At 42.9% G+C, this 27,382-nt stretch overlaps 1 protein-coding gene across 1 annotated transcript in view; it reads left to right on the top strand.

The window, feature by feature from the left end:
- Positions 1-27,382, top strand: part of LOC137429413 (seizure 6-like protein) — a 155,760-nt gene that overhangs the window by 22,412 nt on the left and 105,966 nt on the right. The window contains exons 10-12 of the mRNA XM_078781054.1: positions 13,041-13,160; positions 13,359-13,527; positions 17,756-17,922. Coding sequence (XP_078637180.1) covers positions 13,041-13,160; positions 13,359-13,527; positions 17,756-17,922 — 456 coding nt within the window. The remainder of the gene's footprint in view (positions 1-13,040; positions 13,161-13,358; positions 13,528-17,755; positions 17,923-27,382) is intronic.

Genomic DNA, 27,382 nt, shown 5'->3' with positions numbered 1-27,382 from the left:
CACCATAAAGACCATCATAAAGCACCAGTCAGTGCACAGTCACCACAGTTCAAAATAACAAAACCCTGTTGGTGGTCTTCCTCTTCGGCTCCCTCTGCTGGCCATTGTTCTTCATGATGTTGTCAACTTGTTCTTCTTACTGGCGGCCTATTTGGTGGATATAAAAAGCACAGAACGTGTCCATTTTTATTTATGGCCCACAGGGGCCGACTATGGGTGGTTCACCTGTGGGCTTGGTGCCACCTCACCGGGTCTGCAAGCAAGATTTTGGGCCATCGTGGCCGGTCCCAGCACAGGGGCCATGCCCCAACCCGTGGGGTCCATGAGTGGTGCTCAGCCACAGACATGTGGTTCATAAGTGGTGCGTGGATGCAGGCAGCTGGTTGCGGGGATTTGGGCACACAATGGCAAACTCCCGCATGCTCCCCTCAGTGCCCAGAGAGCACGATCCATGGGTCGGGGAAGGAAGACAGAGAAGACAGGTGAGTGAGGGGTAAGGTCACAAGGGTACACATCAACGAAGGCAATGCAGAGTGAGGTGCGTCTGAAGACTGAGCGGAGAAAAGCTCGTCCCTACCATACGTCACCCCCCCTGTTACCTACTCTACCCTTGCCCTTACCCCATATTTACAAAAATCTACACCCTTACTAATTGTCGTTACCGTCACGTCCTCCCAATATTTACCCTACTCCAAATTCGTCACAATCCCATTGTCTAAAATTTGCCATCACCAATTCATCATCAATCCTCATAAGGAGGGAGAGATGGTACATCACCACAATGTCACACCCACGTCATGATGCGTCTCACATTCCAAACATTTGCACAAACAAATAATAAAAACATGGCATGGTGTGGAGTTCTGTCACCTCAGGCGAGTGGATGTAGATGGTGCGAGGAGATATCAATCCTAACTATCCTCTAAATGACTTTAATACACTTTACACTACCCGGGGTCTTTCCCTGCCAATCCATTGGCCATCTTACACTCTATGCAGTTTTAAGAACCAATTCCCATTGACCAAACTGTGGTGCTTCCTCAATTTGGGGTCTCACTCCCCCGATTCAACTCCCTGTGCCTTTGCACAATTTCAGGACTGGGTCGTGTGGCTCTCCCAGCAGGTCTACCCACCTGCACACCTCCACCACTGCAGTTTCCTCCGAGCTTACCTGCTCCTTACCCCTACCTATCTACCTGGGGAAGGCCCTCTGGCGCTCTCCCCACTTGGTGCCCTCTCTGGCACTGGGCTACCCGGGTCCGTCCTCCGGATCCTCAGGCCCCATCCACAACTCTAACGGCTCCCAGAGCCCACCTGCGGCCTCACCTGGCCAACATCCTAACAGTGGCGGAGTGCCCATTAAACTACACACACTAACAGGCCACACGCCCCTGCCATTTCCACGTCACTAATGCACCCATCCAAACACCATTCTTCCACCACGCACCACAGATGCCAATATCCAACCACAATTTACCTACTCCCTCTACCTAACTCTTAAACTACCCTCCCCGGGTATTCGTGATAAGGGTCCACTCTCCCCACACACACCTTCGCACCATCCACTCCACTCCACAGTTTCCACCATACTCACTCCATACCATACATTCCATACTCCATACTCACCTGTATTTGCACACCTGTGCCATCACTCCTGGTGCTTCCTGCACCCTCCTTCCTCCTGGACCATTTGCTCAACACAACACTCAATCACCATTACTCACTCATACACTGCTCCATACACCTGTTCACTTGCACACCTGTGCAATCACACCTGGTGCCACCTGCACCCTCCTTCCTCCAGGACCATTTGCTCAACACAACACACAATCACCATTACTCACTCATACACTGCTCCATACACTTCCACGCTCAATACAACTCACAATCACCTCACTCACTCATACACTGCTCCATACACTTTCGATTCTCAAACACACGGCATCATCTGATCTACCTGGTTTCCTTCTAACTTGGTGCTCCCCGTCTTCCCTTTAAACTAAGCACATCCCACGTCTTTATCATCCATTCTAACCTCTCTATGTCCCCGACTACCTGTCCAATGTCGCTACTTACCTCTACCGTTACCTATGGTCAATCTTCTCTAGATCCCTATCATTTTATCCGAACCCTCCCGGGCTAGTTTTCACTGCCAAACCCCATAAAACTATAGCTCATGTGCCCCCTCTGTGTGATGGATGGCAGAGTTGCCATCCCATCACATCGGGTATCTCCCACTATCAATTTTGCCCATCAAATTCCAGCCAATCAAAAATTTGCCAATCATCTGCCAATCAGTTTACCAATCAGTTGCCAATCAAATTTCGTCAATCACAAATTCCCTATCCCTACAAAATGTCCTTTAACTTGAGCCTTGGTGCGTCTTTACATTATTAAAACTCGGCTTCGCAAAGCCGAGCAATGAATGCGGGTGGTTCGTTGCCGGCGGTTGGGTCCGTCCGGCATCCGGTGCAGGGAAGGAGGCTTACTCGGGCCGAGATTCCACGCACCATCTCGGCACGGAACCGTCCGATGCCCCAATCTCGGCCGGCCGGAGCGCTGCAACCACAAGGGGTCGCCGTGTCGACCCTTCCTACCTGTCCTCGAACCGGGCCGCCCGCTCCGCTTAGCGGAGCACGGACGCGACCGTTCAGAGCGAGGCCCAGCGTGGATCGCGCACGGCGGTTCTTTCGAAACCGCCGTGGTTACGATCCCCGCTGGTTCCCGCTGCACACAAAGCCCGGCATGAACCGGGGGCTCGCTTCGGCTAAAGGTCGATCTAACCACTGCTCCGTTTAACGTCGATGCTTCACCTGCATGCTCACACCACGCGTTCCGTTCCTTATTCACACATCCAGGTGTCTCCATACACCCCGTCATTGCACCTTCTCTGACACACCACTCAGGTACACTCATTCCGCTCACAGACTTCGTCACACACCTGACCACCATACACCTTGGCACACACTCGTCGTTCGCACACCTCTTCGCGCCCACTCCTCGGTCACATCCTCTGTGACAACCACGGGTGTGCACTCATCTGCACACCCAATCACGTGCTTCACTACCAACTCAAGTGTGCATTCCCACACGTGCTCGACCATTCCAGGTGTGCATCCTTTCATTCCAGGTGTACATTCTCTCTCACCTGCCACAACCAACTCGTGCTCCGTGTCACTCTCACTACTCTCACCACCACACTCGGTCGCGCATTCACCCTTATTCTCGACAGCGCACTCTGTAATCATGCACTCCTCTGTTACACACCTTTCTCGTGCATCCTCTTGCGCACACTCTCCCATTACGCCCTCCGTAACACTCACCACAGGTGTGCACTCTTCCGTTACATCCCCTGTAACACTCCCCATCACGCGCTTCAATGTGCCCCCCCGCACCCGCGCCTCGACCAACTCACTCGACAGCACACTCACTCCTCGGCGCGCACTTTTTCCTCACACACACCTCTGTTCCACACCTTTCTCGGGTACCTGTCACACTCTCTCCCGGTACATACTCCGTACCACTCATGGGGGTGCATTCTTGCACACTCCCGATCACTGCCGCACACGCAGGCTCACCAATACCTTCCGCCTTACCCAAAGTCGGACCTCCTTGCACACCTCCTCTTCCCATACACTCCGGACCAGTCATACACCTCACCATTGGTCCCTCACGAACACCCGGGTCTAAACCAACACCCAAGCTGACTGAATCTCCCCTTACACCATATACATTTCTGAGTATATCGCCACTCACCTCGGCATCTCGTCTTCGCTCCTCCTCCGCCACCTGCAAACTCTTTATTTGGTTAGTAAGCACATCATCACGATTTGAGCACAGACCTTGTACATATTCCATCACTTCCTCCTTTATCTCCCTCTTAGTTTCCCTCCGTCTCTTCTTAATTTCACTCACCCCCTCTTCCACTTCCTCTAATTTTTGCTTTACCTCTTTCATTTCTCGGTGCGCCTCCTCAATTTCTTCCTCTAATGCCACCTTGGTCGTTTCTATGTGCGTCCTTACTTCCCGTTCTTTTGTCTCCATTGCCTCTATCACCTCGTCCAACCTCTTTGTCAACCCCTCATGTACCATCTGACATTCCCTCTTTGTCGCTATGAGTTCCTTTTTTATCTCATTCTGTGTCGCCTTCAACCCCCCGATTACCGCAGTGTTCTTCTCCACTTGCTCCCCTAATTCCTTTTGTCCCACCGTCAGCTGCTCTACTCCCCTCGTCAGATCCTCTATTCCCCCCTGTAACCTAGCCGTACTATTTCTCACCTCTTTCTCCATACGTTCCTCACCTCGCTTTACCTCTTCGCGTACCCCCGCGACCTCCTCGCCCACACCTCGTCTGATCTCCTCCCCCATTTCTCCCATCTCTTTGGTATATGCTGCCCTCATCTGTTCCAAATCATTCCTCTGGGCATCCAATTTAGTTTCCAACCCGATTTTCACCTCCTCTATTTGATCTCCCATTTGTTTAATTTCCCAGGTGGATTGCTCCCCTATTTCCCTCAATTTGCCTTCCATGGTGTTTTCTCACCCCGTTAACCCATTCTTCACCCCTTCCATCTGGTTCTCCTGGGCAGCCATTCTGTTTTCCAACCCCGTTAACCCCTCCTTCATTTCCCCGATTTGGTTACCCACGTCCTCCAGTTGGCCCCCCAATTTACCTTCTAGCCCTTTCAACCTGTTGTCTAACCCCTCAAATTTATTGTCTAAACCCTCAAATTTGTTGTCTAAACCCTCAAATTTGGCTTCTAGCCTCCCGATTTGATTTCCCAATCGCTCCCCCATTCTGCTTTCCAATCCTACAATTTGGTTTCCCATGTTATTCCTCAATTCCCCAATTTGGGCACTAGTACCCCTTGCTTCGTCCCTCATTCTGCTTTCCAATCCTTCAATTTGGCTTCCCATTTTTTCGGTCAATTCACACCTGCTCCCCCTTACGTCATCCCTTATTTCTTTCATTTCCCTGCTTCTTTTTTCGTTGTCGCACTTCGACTCCACCATATATTCACTGAACCGTGCCATGAACTACTGCATGTCAAAGCCCACTGGTACAGCGGGCTCGGCTACCGCGCGCTCGTGCGAGGCGCCATTTTGTGCGCCTGAACCCTCGTGCGTGAGGGCGCCATCTTGTGCACCTGATACCCCCGCAACCACATCCTCATTGCTCTCCTCTTCTCTCTCCCCCATATACATTTCCCTGGGGTCCTGGGTCGCTTCTACCCCTTCTATCTCCCCCACCGGCACCCGATCGCCTTGATTATCCATGGCACGATTTTTAAAATTTGGATGTTATAAAATAAAATTTTGGCCACTCGTAATTTTGAGTGCGCTAAGCGCACTTCAGGTCCGATTCCCGCTCCTGACACCAATTTGATACGGAGCTCAACATCGGCCCCTTTTCCCCTTACCAAGGGGGGATTAATCCCCTCGTCCGCGACTGACCGACGTGAGTCCTGGGGGTCCCAACGCTCCTGTGACTCATCTCACGCATCCCTCGCATCTCACTCCGCAGTCCTTCCCCACCCCCTTTTATGAGGCGCGTGGCGATCAAGCCGCCGGCCTGTTGGCAACTCCCATCGGTGAGCTCGCCTCGGCCTTGATTGGTCACGAGGGCTCACCGATCCCGCCCCTTGCGGAGGCGTTGGCAAAGCCACGCCTTGTTCCTGGTGCTTTGCTGACTCCTCCCACCTTCTGCTCCGAAATGACCTCGTGTTCAATGGAGTCTTGGGGTGAAGGTGATGCCAATAACCCCACCCAAAGGGCAGCGAACGCTGCCGGCAATTGCGTTTTATGGTGGCAATTGAAAGGGGATTCTATCTTATCTGATTCGGTGCAATGCAGTGTCAATTAATGGGAAACAGAGCCTGAAGCTAATACACATGATAAGGAAATAACTATTTAGAAGGGTATATGATTTTCTACGTGCATGCGATGGACTAACTAAGGGGACGACCTTTGACCTTTACACACAAAACGGAGGAATTTACAAGAATTACTAGAGGGCATATTTACAAACAGGATTCTCAAATCCGCAACAATATATATATATATGTATATATATATACTAGCTTGGCTCGGCTCGCGCAGTTACTGAGGAACGGGCTTATTTTAGCTGAGGATAATGACTGTACCTGAGTTGCTGTGTTGTCATGATTTCCACCAATCATAATATAAACATTTATTTTGCACAAATGTATTTGTTGTGTTTGTGATATTACATTTTTATAGGCAATTTAGGTTGAAGATTTAGGTTGAATGTTTTTTTTCAAGAAATAACCCCTCAGCACACACATAGGGGAGGGGTAGGTGCAGACTGGAAATTTGGGACGATTACACCTCACCACCAAGTAATTCAAAACACCTCACCACACATAATTTAAAACACCTCACCACCAAGTAATTAAAAGCACCTCACAGCCATAAAACACGTAATAAAAACACCTCACCACCACGAAATTAAAAACACCTCACAGCCATAAAACACGTAATAAAAACACCTCCTCATCCATCAGATCGGCAGTCTGCAGCTCCTCACTCTCTGCAGACCTGGACAAAATCACAGACTGGTCAAACAAGTGGAACATGTCTTTCAATCCTGACAAATCTCACACTCTTACTATGTCTCTCCGAAAAGGCCGACTGGAAAACCCTCCCATCTACTTTCTCAACAATCCTCTACAAGAAGTTCTGTCGCTCAAGCTTTTGGGTCTCACTATCTGCCATGATCTTTCTTGGGAAAACCACATTTCCAAGCTGGCCTCCAAAGCCAGTCGCCGTTGGAGCTGGCCTCCAACTGGGCATCCTCCGTCGTGCGAAGTCCTTCCTTGGCACACCTGAGCTCCTCACCACATACAAGGCTTTCATCTGCAGCTCAATGGAATACTGTTCCCCCCTCTGGGCCGGTGCTCCTGCCTCACACCTAGCTCGGCTTCACGCTGTTGAAACCAAAGCTTTCAGAATCATTGGAATCTCCTGCGATGAAGCTAACTCCGAGGGCCTTTCACTCACTCACCGCAGGCAGGTTGGTGGTCTTTCTGTCTTCTACCGACTCCTCTCTGACCTTGCTCCCCCAGCTCTCTCTGTGCTCTGTCCCCCCCCCCCCCCCCCAATATTCCTTCAGGTCGCACAAGATCTGCCTGCAACCCTCTTATGGTTAAACTGCCAAAATTTAGCCTCTCTGCTCACCTTCACTCTTTCATTCCCCTTTTCTCCCGCCTCTGGAACAAACTCCCCCACTCCCTTCAATCCCACTCCTCCCTCCAGGTCTTTAAAACAGCTGTTCACCACCATCTCTTATCTTCCCCCATCCAAAACCTTGATCTTTTCTACCCCCGCTAATTCACCCCAGATACACTTTTTTTGAAATTCCAACTTCTTTCCTGGAAGTCCTTGCAGTGTTCATATGTTTTATCCCTCTCACACCTCCCCCTAAGCCCTCCCCCACCCACATTTCTCCCGATGTCCCTGCTCTCAAATGTTGTGTTTGTGTCCTTCCCCCTCTCTACCCAACTTGGCTATCGCTCCCCTTATTTTTGTGTTTTATGTGTCGGTTTGACTTTTTATGTGATTAATATTAGCTCTTTCACGAACCTCGATCTTGTATACAAAAAAAACAAAAAAAAACGCCATCCCTACCGTGAAGCATGTTGGGAGCAGCATAATCCAATTGGGATGCTTTTCAGCGGCAGGGACTGGGAGACTTGGGAGGATAGAGGGAACAATGAATGGAACCAAATACAGGCAAATCCTTGAGGAGAACCTGCTTCAGAGTGCTTGGACTGCGGCGAAGATTTACATTCCAACAGGACAATGACCGCAAGCATACAGCCAAAGCAACACTGTATTGGCTTTAGAACAAGAACGTGAAAGTCCTTGAGTGGCCCAGCCAAAGTACAGACTTGAATCCCATTGAGAATCTGGGGAAATACTTGATGATTGCTGTTCACTGATGCTCCCCATCCAGCTTGACATAACTTGAGCAAATCTGCAAGGAAGAATCGAGGAAACTCCCCAAATCCAGGTGTGCAAAGCTGAGACAGACATACCCAATAATTCTCGAAGCTGTAATCACTGCCAAAGGTGCTTTTACGAAGTATTGACTCAGGGGGTTGAATACTTATGTAAATTAGATATTTCAGCTTTTTAGTTTTAACTCTTAGATGCAGGCATCAAAAATCCTACATAAATGCAGCCATTGGGCCTCGGAGGCCCAACGGATGTATTCGTGTAATGTTTTTTTTTTTTTTGTTTTTTTTTTTTTCTTTCATATCCTTTTTCAATCCAAGTCGATGCTCATGGATGTGTATTTGCTCAGAAAATGTGAATCATTGATCATATTAGTTGGAAGAATCCCATACAAGTAATGAATCGTTTTTCTTTTTTTTTTGCAAAAACATTTTTTGTTCTTGGTTTTTCAACTTTTTTTTTCTCTAAAATGTTGAGGCTCATGGAGGAGTATTTGCTGAAAAAATATGATTCACTAATCCTTTTATTTAGAATGTATATGTCCACAACTGTCAAAAATCCTACACCTATGCAGCCATTGGGCCTCGGAGGCCCCACGAATGTATTCGTGTAAAGTTTTTTAATTTTCATATTTTTGTCACTGAATTATTTGTAACCAAGTTATAGGAGCATATAATGAGGCTCATATCAAGAAAATAATGATATAACATAGTAGTACAACAACATTTATGCGGGACCTCGAAGGCCCCAGGCCTGCATTCGTGTCGGATTTTCGGGTTATAAGTGAAGAATGAAGATTTTCCCACGAGCCTGAATGAATTTTATTTATTTATTTATGTCACTGAATTTTGTGTAACAACATGAAAGTCGGTGAAAATGAGGCTCATTCAAAATAAAAAAATTGTACAGCATAGTTTTTGCAACAAAAAAAAACCTTGTGTGCCTCTGAGGCCCAATCACTGCATCCAGGGTTAATTATTTTGTAAAACTTTCTGTAAACAAAATTCCACTTTGACATTATGGGGTATTATGTGAAAATGATTGACTGAAAATCTCAATTCAATTCATTTTATATTCAGGCTGTAACAATAAAATGTGGGAAAGTCAAGGGGTGTGAATACTTTCTGAAGGCACTGTACAGGAATCATATACCACACCAACAGATTACTGTTTTTACTGTACCTTACTGTGCCATAAACACAGTGTTACACCTACCCTAGCCGCTCTGGCATGGGCTGTGTCAGCTCCCAAAAACGATGCAATTGACGAAATACAAAAAATCGTAAGAGCGGTGCTGCGACAGAGAATTATTTGATTCTTCGCTTCTCCCATCTATGGAACCACCTTCCAGAGGCTGTTCTGTCTAACTCTTCCCTTCAAGACTTCAAGCAGTGCACCACTTCATGCTGTCATGCTATTAACTTTACTTGATAGTTTTAGTATTTCTTTCCCTCCTTCCTCTACTTTCTACTGTTGTTTCATTCCCTTGATGTCTGCTCCACTGTCAGTTCTAACTTGCGCTTCCATGAGCCTCACTATGGTAAATAAACCAAGAAATGGCAGAATGGAAGGAGTTAGACATGAATCAACTATGTGCTGCCATAATACTCATGACTTTCAGAAATAATTGGTAGAATAGTCCACAACACATGTACCCGGTATCAGTGTTGTGTTCCCCATATCTAGCTTCATTACCTTTGTGCACAATCTGCAATATCGTTAGCAAACTAAAATACAGGATCCCAATGGTTGATAAATTGAGTGTATCAATTCTTACGCAATCCCTGGTGTTGGGCTAGCGGCTAGGGTGCCAGCTTAGGATCCAAGGATCCTGGGTTCGAATCCCGGTCGATCGCTGAATTAACGCCAGGGGGGTTGACTCAGCCTGTCATCCTTCCGAGGTCGGCAAATTGAGTACCAGTACACTGGTAATTCCCTGTTTATCGTAAAAAGGCGACAAACAGGGTTGGCGGCAGGAAGGGCATCCGGCCGCAAAACATTGCTTCAAAAAGGGTACCAAAAAACAACAACAACCACGGTCCCCGAAAAGGCCAACCCCCGCTTTGCGGGGGAAAATGGCCTCTAAACAGTGGTTTTTAATTCTTACACAAGCAAAGACTGACAAGTTTTATTTTGGTGAAACTGAAAAAAATTGAAACAAAGGTGAGATGAACACAATTGGTTATAGCATGGCATTACCTACAGTCAGGCCACAAATTCGACCTGCATGGGTCTTGTTTCCTGCAATCCACGCCAAACATATGATGAAGATTTGTTCTGGAGATGTGGCATGCCAAAGGCCGATAGAATGGTCGAACTGCGGAGACCCTTGACGTACCCACACGGTGCACCCCCTAAAACAAATGGCAAGAAAGGAATGGTGTAAATACAGCATGGCATTGTGAAGAAACAGCAAGCTCTTCCGTATCCATGGACGACTTTGGGCTGCTGGGGTCATTCCACCTCGAGGTAGATGTACCTAAGGACACAAATGCAACGTCTTTCAAACAAATCTACATCACCAGAAATGCAAAGAGACATCACTGTACTTCTGCATGTACCACAAGTGAATTAGGAGACAAAGGACAAAACCGATGCAGCATTTGGGATTTTATGGGATCACAGCATCATGAGCTATCTGCCAACTCCTAATATGCTTATTCGGCTGAATAACATCAAACGTTTGTGCTTCTATAGGAAACCATCTAGCTTCATCACCGTGATGTGCCTTATGGGTCATGATAGACTCCTAAATGGCACAGCATTTGGGCAAAAAACTTTAAGGAAGAAAAATACCAGTGTGGCAGCTACATTCAAGTGTAAGGTGTGCACAGAGGGAGCTGCAGATGAAGGAAATGTTGAGTTGGATCTTGGAGATGGCGTGAAGCTGGAAGGTGTGAAAACATTTTGCTACCTAGGAGACATGCTGAATGGAGAAGGTGGATTAGACTCGGCAATGGTTGCTAGAGTGAGATGTACATGGAAGAAGTTTCGGGAACTGAGTGGCGTGCTGACGAGGAGGAGAGTGTCGTTGAAGCTGAAGGGAAAGGTGTATGCTGCATGTGTGAGAAGTGCTATGATTTATGGGAGCGAGACATGGGCAATGAACGTGGAGCAGCAACAAAGGGTGGAAATGCGAATGGTTCGGTGGATGTGCGGAGTATCGTTGAGAGAGAGGAAGACAAATGATGAATTGCGAAAGATGATGGGAATAGAGCCTGTGATGGATGCTGTGAAGAGAAACAGGTTGACGTGGTTTGGTCATGTGTTGAGGAAGGATGAAAGTGACTGGTTGAGAAGAGTGATGGAAATGAATGCAGAAGGAAGTAGAGGACGGGGAAGACCGAGAAAGACTTGGCTAAAGATGTTGGAAGAAGAAATGCGTGCAAGGAGGTTAACAAGGAGAGATGCAGAAAATAGGGCAAAATGGAGAAGATCGTCATCGGGACCGCAAGGCTAACCCCGCTCTAGCAGGGAAAATGGCCTTAAAATGCCTGTTGTTGTTGTTGTTGTTGTTGTTGTTGTTGTTGTTGTACTAGCTGCCTGGATTTGTCAGCTCCTGGATTGTAGTTCTATCAGGTAAGCTTGTGATTGGCACATCACTAACTTTATCGACTCTTCTTGGGTGAAGCTTGTGGATTTGTCTGTGCAATGATGATGACCACTCATTTTTACATCTTCAGATGCATAGGACTGCCGAAGCAGTTTCTTGGCTATTGGGCACAATCCTGGATGGGTCGCCACTCTGACGCGGGATACTCGAATGGCTCATACTTCCCAGTAAGCTGGTTCTCATTTTGCCAACCTCGGAAGTATGGCAGGCTGAGTCACAACCCTCCTGTTGTTAATCCAAAGGCAAGACAGGGGCTTGAACTCAGGACACTGCGATCTCAAGCCAGCCATCTTAACTGTTAAGCCAACATCAGGCGTCGGCTGTGTAATACTCCTTCAAATATAAATTTTATATCGTTGTATCATTTAATAGCACGAATATCAATGTTTTTAATTATATCAATATGTTAATGTAATGGTAACAGCAATAATTATCATAACACTAAAGTAATTATAAGAAAATACTTAACAATTGTTAAAAAAAAACAAAAAAAAAACTGTGGACTTATGCAAAAATATTGTGCATTAGAAAGACACAGGATATAGCGCATACCTCCGCCAGGCTGAACAGTTTATGTTTTGTATCCCAAAGTCCCCACTGATAGGTCAGATCTGGGTCCAGACCTCCAAAATCTAATCGGCTTGTTTTGGTCACCTACCCGACTCATCCACCAAGTTTCGTCCTAATCCGTTCATAACATTTTGAGATTTCGTGTTGTACAGTATAGCCGTTTTAGCCCTATCACTCATTGGTGAAGAATCGCTTTAAAAATTCTCGAAACCAGATGTCGATCCGGATCTTCACCAAAATTGAATCAATTCTTCCTTATCACACACCCAACCTGTCCACCAAGGTTCGTCCTAATCCGCCCAGATCTCTTTGAGATATCATGCTATATATCGTTTTTGGTCTTATCTCTTAATGGTGAATAATCACTTTTAAAAATTATCGGATCCAGATGCGGATCCAGATCTTCATCAATATCTAATTATCATTGCGTCCTCGTCTAATACACAACATGCCCAACAAATTTGAGATATCCTGTTCACAGAGAAACATAAAGGGGTGAAAACATAACCTCGCCCACCTCTGATGGAAGGGGTAAAAATATTACGATTTGTTAATTTATTTTTTAAATAGTCTCATTCCAATTTCACAACTGTCTGAGCCCTTGTCTTTTGACACAAAGGCCCAAGATTCATATCCACCATGTCCTTTGTGCATGACATGTTCAAGATTCTTATCGCTAAGTGCCTTTTGAAAAAAGTCGATCGCTGCGTGCTGGTACAATGGCCTTCTTCCAAAATTTCTGTTTTCATAGAAAAGGGCAATATGCCAGCAGCAGGTGTTTCTAGAATGAGGGGTGAAGCCAGATCATGTTCATCACAGATATTAACTTTTATTGTATATGATTTTTTTCCTGCATTTTTACTTCCCGTATTTTCCTCAGAGTATCGACTGCATTGCCCGTTCCCTGCACGCCCTGCACACGGCCGGGTGAAGGTGCGAGACCCCACAGTGGGTGGTCGGGCCCTGTACTCTTGCCAGCCAGGCTATGTGTTGCTGGATGGTAACCAATATGCAACATGTCTGAACGGAACACAGCCATCCTGGTCGCAGCCTCTACCCCAGTGCCACGGTCCAGAACACTACTTTCCCCACCCGGCACCCGCACTTATCCACAAATTTTCTTTCCTATGCCTTCACCCTCGCTCTTCTTGTTTATCACTCTTGTATTTTCACTTGTTTTGTGCCTTGATGCCTACAGCTCCATGTGGTGGGATATTTTCCATAGCAACAGGCGGGCGCATCCTTTCACCGGGTTATCCCGACGGTTACACTGGCAACCTGAGCTGCATCTGGTTCCTGACAGCTCCGCCAGGTCAAAGGTTGCATGTACACTTTGAACGGGTCTCTCTAGCCGAGGATGATGACAGGTGAGCGACAGAGACCATCTCCATTCACACATTTGACTGCAACATTTTTTTTTTTTTTTTTTTTGTATACAAGATTGAGGCTCGTTTAAGAGCTAGCACATCAAACATATATTAGCACATAAAACACAAAAAGCATAAACGGACACATAAAACAATAAAGGGAGGGGGAGACAAGATGGGGAGAGAGAGGGAAGCACACAAGCACAACAGTAGAGAACAGGGACATCGGGAGATCTGGTCGAAGGGAAAGGGTACATGGTACAAAACAAATTGACACTACTAGGAATTTCAGGAATGAAGTTGAAGATTGAAAGATGTGGATTTGGGATGCATTAACGGGGGTAGAAAAGATCAAGGTTTTGGATGGGGGAAGATACAACATGGTGGTGAACAACTGTTTTAAAGACCTGGAGGGAAGAGTGGTATTGAAGAGAGTGTGGGAGTTTGTTCCAGAGGTGCGAAAAAGAGGAATAAAAGAGTGAAGGTGAGCAGAGAGTCTTGATTTTGGCAATACAATTACATGAAGGCAATTATGCCATATCATGACTTCAGGACCCCAAAATACTCCTCGACAACATTTGACAAAATTTGGGGAGGTGATGATGACATTTTCTTTAGTTGCCCCAGCCTAGAAGTTAACTCTCCCCCTCTGGTTCGTCTAGACAGGAAGCTTGAGCATCAATGTGGGTAAAGTCTAGATGTTCCATTCCAGGAGGCCTCTTTGGTTTCTTTGGATGTAAATGTGTCATATAAATGAGTCTAATCTGATAGGCACGATTAACTTCAAAATAAATCTACACTAGAGTATAAAAGTAGTCGCATTTGATGTGTGAGAGCAAGAATTCTTATGCAGCTGGAGCCAGCTAGCACACCTGCCTGTTATCTGCATATTGCTTAACTCACCTCATCGGACCCAGTTCTCATCACATGTCACAGTCTTCTTCAATAAATAATCTCCATTCCTTTTGTAGCTTCCAGGAGCTCTATTGCCATTGCCAAATGAATATTATTTTGATCAAACGTGAGCTCCTTTATTTTTTACCCACCATGCACAAGCCTTGTTGCTTTTTAAGTGAGACTGAATGATGGTTTCTACACTTCCAACACTGACAAACAATTCTTCTGTAATGTCATGTCTAGGAAGTAGTCTTGATTCTCCAAAATGGTTTGGCTTAATGTCTGGAGATTCTCCAAAATTAGTTGTTCAGCACATTTAGGGCCAGATTCATGAAAGGTGTTAAAAAGTTTTAATTTACGTGTAGAAGCGTCAATCTTGCGATTATCACCCGTTAAAAGTTAATCACCAATCACTGAAGAGTGATTATCTAATGCACCATCAAAAACTAATCACAAGCGTTTAAATAACAAAGAAACTTTTACATGTCCACGAGGGTATATTTAAGAGTGTGTTTAAGGCCTTGAAGCAAGCATGAGGCAAATATTGTATTGTTAGAACTGCAGTTGTACTCATATACTTCTTGGCGGTTTAAATTAACTTTAGAATAACTATAAGGGTATGGAAGGAGTAGCAAAATGTCAACAGATCTGCATCTATATTATCAAAGGAGCCGTGTTTGTCTGTCTGTTTGTTTGTCGCGTTATAACTTGAGAACGGATTAACGGATTAACGCCCCACATCTGGCAAATAAAATACATTTACTTCTTCATGCAGGTGCATGAGTCAAATTGGCACCCTTTTATATGAACTTTTCTAGAGCATTACTTGGTTCCTCCTGAGAACACAAGGGTAGTACAGCATGCACACAAGATTTTTTTTTTGAATGTCCCTTCTTTTCTATACTTTGCCACATGGCATATACCCTTATATAAAGGGGGCTTTTCTTTGCCCCTGGCATTTTTCACAAGATATATTTTAAATACCAACAAAATGCATTTGTTCATTGTCCAATACTTTATTCAAGACGATATAAAAGACTTGAAAAAGTAAGGGGAAAAATATTCAACCCAGACAGGATTCAAATCCACAATCCCCAGCTTGGGAGTCTGATGCTTTATCCATTAGGCAATTGAACCAGCATGAGAATATATATTTTTAAATATTTTAAAGGGGTATAAAGTGTGTATATATGTATATTTATAGATATAATATACCAGTAGAAGCCAATAAACGAATTTTCAATCGTCATGTTAAAGTTGCATACAGAAAAACCGCCCCCAAAAAGGGAAGGGGCGCTTTGCGCCTCCTCCCTTGATTTCCATACAATAAGCAATTTGATAGGGAACAATATTCATAATGACGCTGAAATTCAGGTTCAAGAATAATTACGTTTTAAATGCAAACAAAATGCATTTGCTCATTGGACAAGATGTTTATTTGTTCATTCAAGACAATATAAAAGACTTGAAAAAGTAAGGAGATAATAATATTCAAAACAGACAGGATTCGAACCCACAATCCCCAGCTTGGGAGTCTGATGCTTTATCCATTAGGCCATTGGGCCAGCATGTTAGATTTGTATAATAATATTTATTTATGTATATATATTTTTATATATTTCATTTTAAAGCAAAAACTATGGCACTTAGGTGGAATTTGTTTCAAAAGCCATTAACTACACCTATTGGCCGATGTATAGTGAATATGAATGAATAGTATGAATAGTATGAAATGAATAGAATAGAATATGAAGGGTATGAATACTTATGTCAATGTGATATTTCAGTTTTTTCTTTTTAATAAATTTGCAAAACTTTCTAAAATCCTGTTTTCTCTTTGTCATTATGGGGTATTGAGTGCAGATTGATGAGGGAAAAAATGAATTTAAACGATTTCAGTATAAGGCTGCAACATAACAAAATGTGAAAAAAGTGAAGGGGTGTGAATACTTTCTGAATGCACGGTATATTCCAAGTTTCAGCTAGTTTCAATGTATAGCCCTTGAGATATGAACGCCAACACATTTGGGGTGGACGGACGGACGGACGGACAGACACCAGCGTGATTTCGAGGGTTTTTAAATAAAACTCAAGAATGCCTAAACGGACGTTGCTGAAATTTGGAAATTACCTCAAAGTACAAAGTATTTACTTCTGAAAATTGTAGCTGGTTTCGTCCAGTAGAAGCCGAGAAACATATTTTCAGTCCCCATGTTAAAGCTGCATACAGAGAAACTATCCCTTATATAAAGGGAGGGGCGCGTTGCACCTCCCTTTGATAATTAATACTCAACAATTCAAGGCAATTTTTGAACTTGCTGCATTTTTTAAAATGTTTTCCTTTCCAATAAATCTCATGGTAGCTACACCTCTACTCCACAGTATTCATGTGACTTTTGGCTGCTGTCTTGGGTTTGCCCAGAACGTTTTGACTATCATTCACATCACTCCCTGCATAACTTGCTCATGGCAGACAACATAATTGCATGTAATTTCAGCTTTTAACTATTATTTTTACAAGTCGGTAATCAAAGAAACGTCCATGTGACCCTTGATCCGCCCTTGTAGAGTCGCCATTTAATGAAGTAAGACAGAGAGACGGTGTATAAGTAATTGCCAAAGACAGTGGCGATCTTTGAATCAATCTTCAAATACGCAGTGGTGACTTCAGATTTATCAAACAGACAGCCCACTGTCATCTTGTGAGTCTTGAGGCCTTTGGGATCCAGATCAATGTCGGGATTATGTGTCACCATTAATAAAGCATCTTGTGTTGAGGAGACATCGGTAAGAATGAAATATGAAATAGGAAAGCAAGATTGTTGATGGAAAGAGAGGAAAGAGTGTGTCATGGTCAAATGAAAAATAAAAACAGAAGGAGAATGGACATGGATCGTCTCAAGAATATCAAATAAATGAAGGAGATATGAGGTGAGAATTGAGCAAACAGAAATGATGGGATGGTGTTTGATATGAACCGCAGGTATAGAGGATAGAGTGTATATGATGGGATGGAGTGGGTTTCGAAAAGAGATCGAGGGTATTGTAATGAAAATGAGAGAACCAAATGAGATGGGAAATTGAAGGAAGAAAGTGATGGGAGCTGCAGGAACAAAGGAAGCAAATTTGATGGATTTGTTGAATACATTATAAGAAAAAGTGATGCAGACTATGGTATTGCCAAAGAGGAAAGCAGTGTTGACCAATAGAGGAAAATTAAGCAGCAGTGGCTCGTTGTTGCGGAGGACAGTGGAATATGTCTTGTTTAGACAGTGGGATATGTCTTGTGTTCACTGGATCATATACATGTGTGTGTGGTCTGTTTGGACAGGTTGATAATCAGTGATGGATCAACGCCTACGTCACCCCTTCTGTATGACTCATTTCGAGCGGAGTTCCCCCCGGGAGAGGGTCTCACCAGCTCTGCACGCTCGCTCACCATCCAGCTGCACACCGATGGCGCAGGGAGCGCGGCCGGCTTCGCGCTGCGCTATGAATGTACGGCACACTCGGTCTCGTGCCCGTTGCGCATCTTCAGCACACTCGCACATAGAGCTGTAGCGACTCTACTTTCCATATGATTACGACACTTATACATTGCACAGCAAAAGCATTGAAATGTAGAATACTGATGACGATTTTTTTTTTTCCTTGAAAAATATTGTAAAGGCCTCTATATGGAAATCACGTCGAATCCATCAACCTGTTACCTCCGCCACCGAAAGTGGATGGAGGGTATGTTTTTACCCCTGTTTGTGTGTTTGTCTGCCTGTCTGTCTGTCTGTGAACCGGATTTCTCAAAAAGTTGTGGACAGATCCTGACGATACTTGGTGGACAGGTTGGGTGTGTGACAAGAACAAATGATTCGATTTTGGCGAAGATCTGAATCCGGATCCACATGCAAACGTTTTTTTTTTTGTTTTTTTTAAAGTGAATCTTCACCATTGAATGATCGAGCCAAAATCGATATATAGCATGAAATCTCAGAACGTTGTGGAAGAATTATGAAAAAACGTGGTGGATGAGTTGGTTCGGTGAGTTGGGATATCAGTGGGATAGAAAACGTAAACTTCAGCCTGGTGGAGGTATGCTCTTTACTGAATGCTGTTCTGGTTTTCATATGAAAGGTTTGAGTTTGAGTGCACATTTTCAGACATAGTTTCTTCATCACTTTTTAACCTTTTCAGCAAGTTAATATTTGCCTTATCTTTTGTATCTTCTGCCAACTCCTCTCCGGCCTTGCTCCCCCAGCTCTGTCTGTGCTCTGTCCCCCAAATATTCCTACAGGTCGCACAAAATCTGCGTGCAACCCTCTTATGGTTAAACTGCCAAAATCAAGACTCTCTGCTCACCTTCACTCCTTCATTCCTCTTTTCTCCCACCTCTGGAACAAACTCCCTCACTCTATTCAATCCCTCTCCTCCCTCCAGGTCTTTAAAACAGCTGTTCATCACCATCTCTTATCATCCCCCATCCAAAACCTTGATATTTTCTACCCCACGTTAATTTACCCCAGATCCACTTTTTTGAAATTCCGAATTCTTTCCTGGAAGTCCGAGTAGTGTCCATGTTTTATACCTCTGCCACCCCCCCCCCCCCCCCCACCCTCCTCTTCCCGTGCCTCCACCCCCCAAGCCCTGTCCCTCCCACAGATCTCCCGATGTCCCCATTTTCTACGGTTGTACTTGTGTGCTTCCCTCTCTCTCCCCATCTTGTCTCCCGCTCCCTTTATCTTATATTTTATCTCAGTTTGTCTTTTTGTGATTAATGTTAGCTCTTAAACGAGCCTCGATCTTGTATACAAAAAAAAAAATAATAATAATTTGAAATCTACAATGAACAAGTATTGGAATTAGGTCGGGTATATGTTGCATTCATAGCTCAGATAGGTGCTTTCTCATCTGGCCTTGTGTTCAATTATCCTCTTAGCCACGTGATCCTCTCCATCCCCAGCCCGCAGTTACACACATTCTACATCTAAGTGAATTTTTGTCAACTTCCATGCGCTGTCTTGGACTCGCCTTCATTCCTTTGTTTCCCTTTATCCAAGCTGCAAAATTGCTCTCTATTTTACTTCCTCCTCTTACCTCCAGTTTAAAGTAGTAGCTCTTCACCATCTCATATCATCCCTCATACCTCCATTAAAACTGCAAAACTCAATCTTTAGTAAGCCAGCCATAATCTGGGGCAATTTGTCCATGCGAATCCAAGGCAATTATTGAGGCGTGATTAACACATTTGCATGATAGTCACGAGTGATAAAAGCATGCACTGGTGTGTGACCCTGAAAGATTTCCAAGATAATTAACTCCGACAACTGTAAGTTTTCAACCATGTCTGTCTGTCTCGTTTGTATGTCTGTCCAATTGACTTGAAATTTGAAGAGGATTTACATATCAGGTCCCTCACTGAATTCAACCACCTATTACTTGTGTAAATCGAAGATTTTTCAGGTAGATTGGTTTGGTCTTGTGCATTATTCTGTCTGTTTGTCTGTCTGTCTGTTTGTCTGTATGTCAGTCGCCTACAGGTCACCATTTTCAACCGATCTTCATGAAACTTCACCAAATGGTAGAGTTGGTCATAAGCAAGAAGCCTATTGTTTTGGGGGGTTAAAAGGTCAATAAGTCAACATAGGCCAAATTTCTAAAATCCTCAATTTTCATCTGATTGACTTGGAATTTTAAGAGGATTTGCATATATCGTCACTAAATTCAACCACCCACTATTTTTGAGGTCAACCTAGGCCAAAAGGTCAAGATCGGCCGAATTGCTAAAATCCTCAATTTTCATCCGATTAACTTGAAATTTGAAGAGGATTTGCATATCTCGTCAATAAATTCAACCACCAATTATATTTGAGGTCAACATAGGCCAAAAGTTCAACATAGGCCAAAAGGTCAACATAGCCCAAATTTCTAAAATCCTCAATTTTTATCCGATTGACTTGAAATTTTAAGAGGATTTGCGTACCAGGTCAGTGAATTCAACCACCAATTGTTTTTGAAGTCATCATAGGCCAACAACTTATTTTATGGATTTCGCAAGTATCGTGCTGTGCACGACATATTTCTTATTATTTTTTGTTTGTTTATTTGTCTGTGAGTGTGATAACTCTTGAACGCTTTCAGCTAGCTTTGTCAAACATTAACAGAGGATTCGGCAGGACAAAATTGAGGCTGTCAATGTTTTTTTTCACTATATAGGCCAAAGGTCAAAAGTCAAGGTTCTCTCGTTTGTTTTTCCAGGTGATATCTCAGCCATCCTTTGAGGTTGGAAGCTGAAATATGCACAAAATAGTGAGCACCTGCTTAGGCAAAAATTATATTTTTTATTTTTTGATTAATCATTAATTAATTAATTACTTAATTATTATCAATTTATTCAGTACTTATTTATTTTCTTTCTCATCTGTGCAATATCTCAGTCACCTATTGAGCAAGGAAGCTGATATTTGGACATGACAATTACCAAGTGATTTGGCTGTAAATGATATTTTTGCTTTATTGTTTCATCAATTAATCGACTAATTATTTTATTTTTCGATTAATTACTGAATTTTCAAAAAGTTAGATTCAGATGACAAATGGTGGTTTAGGTATGCTATTAGCCAATTAGTTAAGAAATTAATTATTTTACTGTTATTATTTATTTATTTTAATTACACAATTAATCAATTGATTATTAATTATCTCGATTTTCGTCATACCTGTCAGGCTGCCACCTTCTTGTCTGTTTGTCTGTCTGTTTATGAACATGATATCTCAAAAAGTTGTACAGACTTGGACGAAATTTGGTGGTGAGGGTGGGTATGTGACAAGGATGTAATTATTAGATTTTGGTGAAGATCCGCATTCAGATCTGTGTCTGAGAATTTTAAAGTGATTCTTTACCAGTGAGAGATAGGGCTAAAACTATCTATAGCACAATCTCAACAATTTGTGAATGGATTTGGACTTGGTGGAAAGGTTGGGTGCGTGACAAGGAATAATTTATTCGATTTCGGTGAAGATTCAAATCCGGATCAGATAGTTTTTTGAGTGATTCTTCACCATTGTACCGATATATAGCAGGATATTTCAGAAAGTTATGGACGGATTCGGACGAAACTTGATGGATTGGTCGAGTGTGTGACAAGGAAGAATTTATTCAATTTTGTTGAATATACAAATAGTGGGGGGGCCTATGTCATGACATGTCATGACAGTGACCATACTTCATTCAAAGTATATTGACCTTGGTACCAAAATGTGGCAAATTTCACAAGGAACATTGATTATGACATTTGTTTTGTCATTTGCCCTCTCAGATGTTTGCAATATGCAAATTAATAAGCAAATGACCTAATTAGAGAAAAAATATGCATAATTAACGTGTAGTTCTCACGATACACGTAAATCCCATCACTTCGCATTATTATTGAATGCCAATCATTAGTTACCATCTCAAATGTGTTCTGCTGGATCCTAAACTGGAAAAATATGTTGCTTATTGTTTTCTGTTGACATGTTCTTGATATTAACTGACCCTTGACATGTACTTGACTTTACTTACCTTGACTCAAGGTGAAATGTCAAATGTCATTTTAACCATGTGATCCCATCAAGGAAAATAAGTTCGGCTGTCTAGAATATTGATTTTTGGATTCAAGTTCCCAATGCTTTTCTTTTTACTGTTCATTCATGAAACAAGAAACGTGTTATCCCGCTATATTTCATGCACTGGGTAACCAAATGGTTGCTGCTCTACCTGGCTTTCATGCGTTCTCTGGAGCAGATCAAACTGGCAGATTTGCTGGCAAGGGTAAGCTTAGCTGCTGGCATGCACTGATGAAATCTTCCCCTGATGTGGTATCTGCCTTTGCATCTCTTGGTAATCGTAATGGACCATCAGCAGAAACAATTGCAGCTCTAGAAGAGTTTGTTTGTCAGTTGTACGAGCCAGGGACATCCATCACCAATGTTGGCGACCTCCGCTGGAGATTGTTCACAAAGAAACAAACAGAAGCTCAAAAGTTGCCGCCGACTCGAGGACCTTTGGAAGAAGCTATCGCGCGTGCCCACTACCAAGCAATGGTGTGGAACCAAGATTACGTGCCTGACCCACAACTCCCACCTGCTAAAGACTTTGGGTGGAAAGTGGAAGGTGATGGTCTGGTGGCCATCTCAACAAAGCAACTTCCTGCCCCATATGCCATCACTCACCTAGTTAAGTGTGGATGTACGACAACAAAATGCAGCTCTCACTGCTCTTGCAGATCACAGAATATGAACTGCACAGGCATGTGTGTGTGTGTGTGTGTGTGTGTGGTGCAGATGATGACAACTGCACTAACAATGACCTTGGACATGCTTTTGGGATTGATGAAGAAGAAGAAGATTATGAAGATCCTTTGTTGTGAACAATATAAGAAGCTAATCGAAAAGCAAAAACATGTTTCCAGTTTACTCAGTGCAAATTTTTTTACAATGTGTGTCAACAATAACCATTAGATGCACATAGGAACACAATCATGGTAATGCAGAATTGTGGCCAAAATATGCTCTTTGAACTTTGACCTTCGTTCAAGGTCACAAGAGTCACAAGAATATTGACATCAGTCAGCTAATAGCACCCAGGATACATTGTGATTAATTACTAACAATTAACATTTTCTGGAGACGGGATGTACTAGCCATTAAATGTATAACCGGGATATATGTTTAATAGGGTATGCTAATTATGCATATTTTTGTCTCTAATTAGCTTATTTGCATATTGCAAAAAAACGAAAGGTCAAATGACGAAGCAAATGTCATAACCAATGTTCCTTGGGAAATTTACCACATTTTGGTACCCAGGTTGATGTACATTGGATGAAGTATGGTCACTGTAATGACGTTTGAACTTTGACCTTGAGTCAAGGTCACTAAAGGTCAACAGAAAAAACGGCGACATCATTTTTACGATTAGTAGGACCCAGTAGAATACATTTATAGTGGTTGCCCAAAATTAACATTAACTGCACACGAACTTGAAATTGAGTACATAGCCCCCCCCCCCCCCCCCCCACTAACACCCGGATCCTTCCGGGAATTTTTTTGTTTTCAGTGATTCCTCACCATTGAGTGATGGGGCCGAAAATGAGCCTAATATTTCAAAAGGTTGTGGACCGATTATGACAAAACTAGGTGGCTAAGTTGGTTAGGCGACAAGAACAAACCAATTCGATTTTGGTTCAGGTCCGAATCCAGATCTGACCCATCAATGAGATACAAAAAGTAAACTGTTCAATCAGGCTGGCGGAGATATGCTCTCTATCCAGTGGCGTTCCAGTTTAAAATGCATTGATGAAATCTTATGCATTTTATATTTCAACGATGCATGGAATCTGCTTCTTTTTGGAGTGGACAACTCAACTTAACCAGTCTGACTCAAAAGGAGTCAAAAATGTAAAATACCACATGTCTTTTTTGTATTGTTTTGTTTTTTAATCCAAGATCTATACTTATGAATGAGCGAGGTGATGGGAAGGGAAAAGGCGGCAGAGTGACAGCATGCCAGTAGCACCACATCTGGAGAAAACAAGCAAGGGAAAAGCAGAGAGAAAAGAGGGAAGGAACACAGTAACCTGCAAGTAAGATGGTTGAGTGAGGTAGCGTTAATGGGAGTTGAGAAGATCTTTGGTAGGAATAGGAGATGACATGAGTTGTTAGTGTACTGTCTGTCTGAAGCCTTGGAGTGAAGAGTGCCATTGAATAGCTTCTAAAAGGTAGTTCTCCAAACAGTAGAATTTTTGTTTTTTTTTAAGAGCAGTGGTGTGTGGTAAGCCTGGATTTTGGGAGTTTAACCAGGAGTGATTAACTGGAAGAACACTTGCTTCCTTAAGTAGCTGGTGAAGGTTAGAGGGCTGACTGGGCAATAGAAGCTAGACCATAGGAGAGCAGGTATAAAAACAGGCCACCAGATCTATCTGTGATGTGAGAGCAATAGGCCTTGTGCTTCGTCCTCGGCGTGGGAGATGCCAATAAATACTTTTTGGGTTTCACAGAATCCAGGAAAGACAACTGATGTGATTCAAAGGCCCCAAAACGCATAGGGGAGAGCAGTACCCTGAGCTATGGACAATGGCTGTGCGTAGTTGTTGTATACCTAATAAGTATATTTTGCTTATCACTGATTGTACTCCTTATCTCCCTGCTCAACCAACAGGGTCCATTTCAACCTCTGGTGTTACACATCACTTGAAAATACTCTGTAGGCTGTATTCCTTTAAGGTTGCTCATTTCCTTGTTGCTGATTGCCATCCTGTTAGCTTGTCCCAATCTGTATTACATTTCATACCACCTCTCCTGATACAGTCAATGTTTGTCTTCCTGAAATCTAATCGTTATATACACAAAGAATTAAGTTAAGCACCCCCCCCCCCCGTTTTTTTACAACCTCGCACATTACAAGTTTGTTGTCGTCAAAACAGTGTAATATACCCATGATATTGCTATATTTTCTGGAGAAGTGATATTATGGTCACATAAAAACATAACAATCATGCCGTTTTCAATATTTTATTCTGAATAATTTAAGGTGAAATTTTTTGGGAATTTTAGGCATATTTTCACCTCAATTTAAGTATGGAGCTATAGGTCCATCACGGACAGTGTGGATGACGTTTATGTTTTCTAACGTACAGTCATTGTTCTGAGAAGACCTCTAGCGATCTTTGCGTCAATAACGTGTGTAGGACCCACGTGATCGGATCACTGACTCAACCAATCACTTTTTTTCACTTTGATCACTCAATTTCATCAATGGATAATTGCTAATGTCATACCAATCATTATTTGATCTCACATACCTTAGAATATATGCCAATGTATACATATACACAAAGAATATATATTAGGGGGTGCTTACCTTAATTCGTTGTGTAGGGGTGCTTAACTTAATTCTTTGTGTATACTATCGCAAACTCTAACTCTTAAACCTTACACACAATATGTTATGGTCATTGGTCCCTAAATTCACTCCGACTAGCTTCCACTTTAAACATCGTATTTGGATCGTCATTTTAAAAATAGGTCCAGCACTGCTCATCATCTCTCATGGGGGCTTATTTAAAAACCGGTTTAAAAAGCAATCCTTGGCTAAATCTAGGAAATCTTCATCTGCTCTGTCCTTTCCCTATTCCTGGATCCAATCGATCTCCCGCCATTATCAATACTCTTCCATTACTACCTGTCTTCATCGGTTATTTGTGAACTCTTCCTTTACTACCTGTCTTTATCAGTTATTTGTGAACTCTTCCTTTCTGCTCTAGCTCCTTTGTACCAGGACCCCCCAACTCATCATACTCCTTTCTCCTACCCAGATTTAGACACAGATACACATCTTGTCACCTTCTTCTCCTGTCCTTCAATCTCTCTCCTCATTAAATAATGTCTCACTTACTGCAACGATATCATACTCCTTGCTGTCTTTACTTTTACTCAAACCATGAAGCTTTACTCTCCTTCATATTGTTTTACCTGTTGATGGGTGAGTCTACTTGATGTCTTTCTCTTGATTGTCAGTCGGTGCGCAATCTTCAGTCTCATTTGAGTGTTCCTTGAACCATAATGTGTTTATAGAGGAACATGCTCAAGTTGTACAGAATTCAGAAAAAAAAATTTCACCTACAGTTGTCTTTTATTGTTTTCAATAACTTGCATGTGTTCATAGGAAACCATGCTGGAGTGTAGGGCGTTGCAAGTTTGAATTCCACCTTTGTGGCTGCCTGATTAACTGTAAATCCAATATTTCACCCTGGCGCTGACGCCTGTATGTCTCAAGAAGTCAATATGCACTCTTCGTTAACGCAGAAGGCTGAGATATCTCAAATCCTCAGTTGATTAATGGCAGGCGCAGCAGACTCGCCCACCTTTATAGGAGTTAGCTAAAAGTTGCTTTTTTAAATGGAAAACCCTTCAAATATGCAGTCTGTATAATCCAGGCAATTTATCAACTTAATTTTGCGCAAGACAGAACAAAATCGCTGCTCTTAATTAGCAATGTCAGCGCTTGCTTTAATTGGTCTGGCGAAAAATTGCACACCAAGGATTTCTTCGAGGAAATTCAATGAGGCAAACAATGCTCGATTCACTTTGCGCACGCCATCTGTGAGTGTTTTCAGTTTTTGCATTTAGAGCACGCGACATTTCATACTTCATGTTTGCTGAGCACTCCGTCAATTGTTTCTGAGCTCATAAAGATGTAACTTTAATATGAGTAATGGGATTGAAAGGAGCATTGAGACGCCAGAGCAGAACTTTCAAACATATGGAAAGGGTGTGTTTAAATCGATGCATTTTAGAGTTGGTCTGCAGCCAACATGCAATTATTTTGTTTACTTCCAAAGGGACGATGTTGCGCTTAATAGAAAAAAAAGAAGCAAATATGAACGTGTATCCCAAGAACAAACTGTTTTGTGTCATTACTTCTCACCATCTCTAACCGAGGGCATTACTTTATAAACTGCCATCTTGGAAGTTTGCAGCGTACACCTCTCACTTGTTTATTACAGTACTTTTGTAACTGGGATTCAAGAGAACAAGTATCCAAAAGTTTAGTGAACAACAATTCCATGCACAGGATAAGTAGTGATGGATATTATAGTTTAACTGTTTAAAGTCTTTGGTATGACTTTATATTAACTTCCATCTTCATCCTTTTCGTGAAGTCGCTGAGATCCTCATCATTCCTCAGGATTGGCGAAACATAGTTGCGTTGAACTGTTGCACGCACGGTTTATACAGGTCCAGCAGATCACATGTCATTTCACCTGATCGTTTGAAATTTCATACATTGTAGACCAGCACCTTTTGTATTTTTAACTTAGATTCTGTAATGATTTTGTTTAGTCAATATATTGTGAGTATCTCAAGCAAGATCCGAGGAACCGCAATAAAAACTGTTTATTAACATTCCTGCTGGGATATTCAC

This window comes from Myxine glutinosa, chromosome 6 (assembly GCF_964187855.1).
Source record: "Myxine glutinosa chromosome 6, kmMyxGlut1.1, whole genome shotgun sequence".
Lineage (NCBI taxonomy): Eukaryota > Metazoa > Chordata > Myxini > Myxiniformes > Myxinidae > Myxine > Myxine glutinosa.
This window is presented reverse-complemented; position numbering and strand designations above follow the sequence as displayed.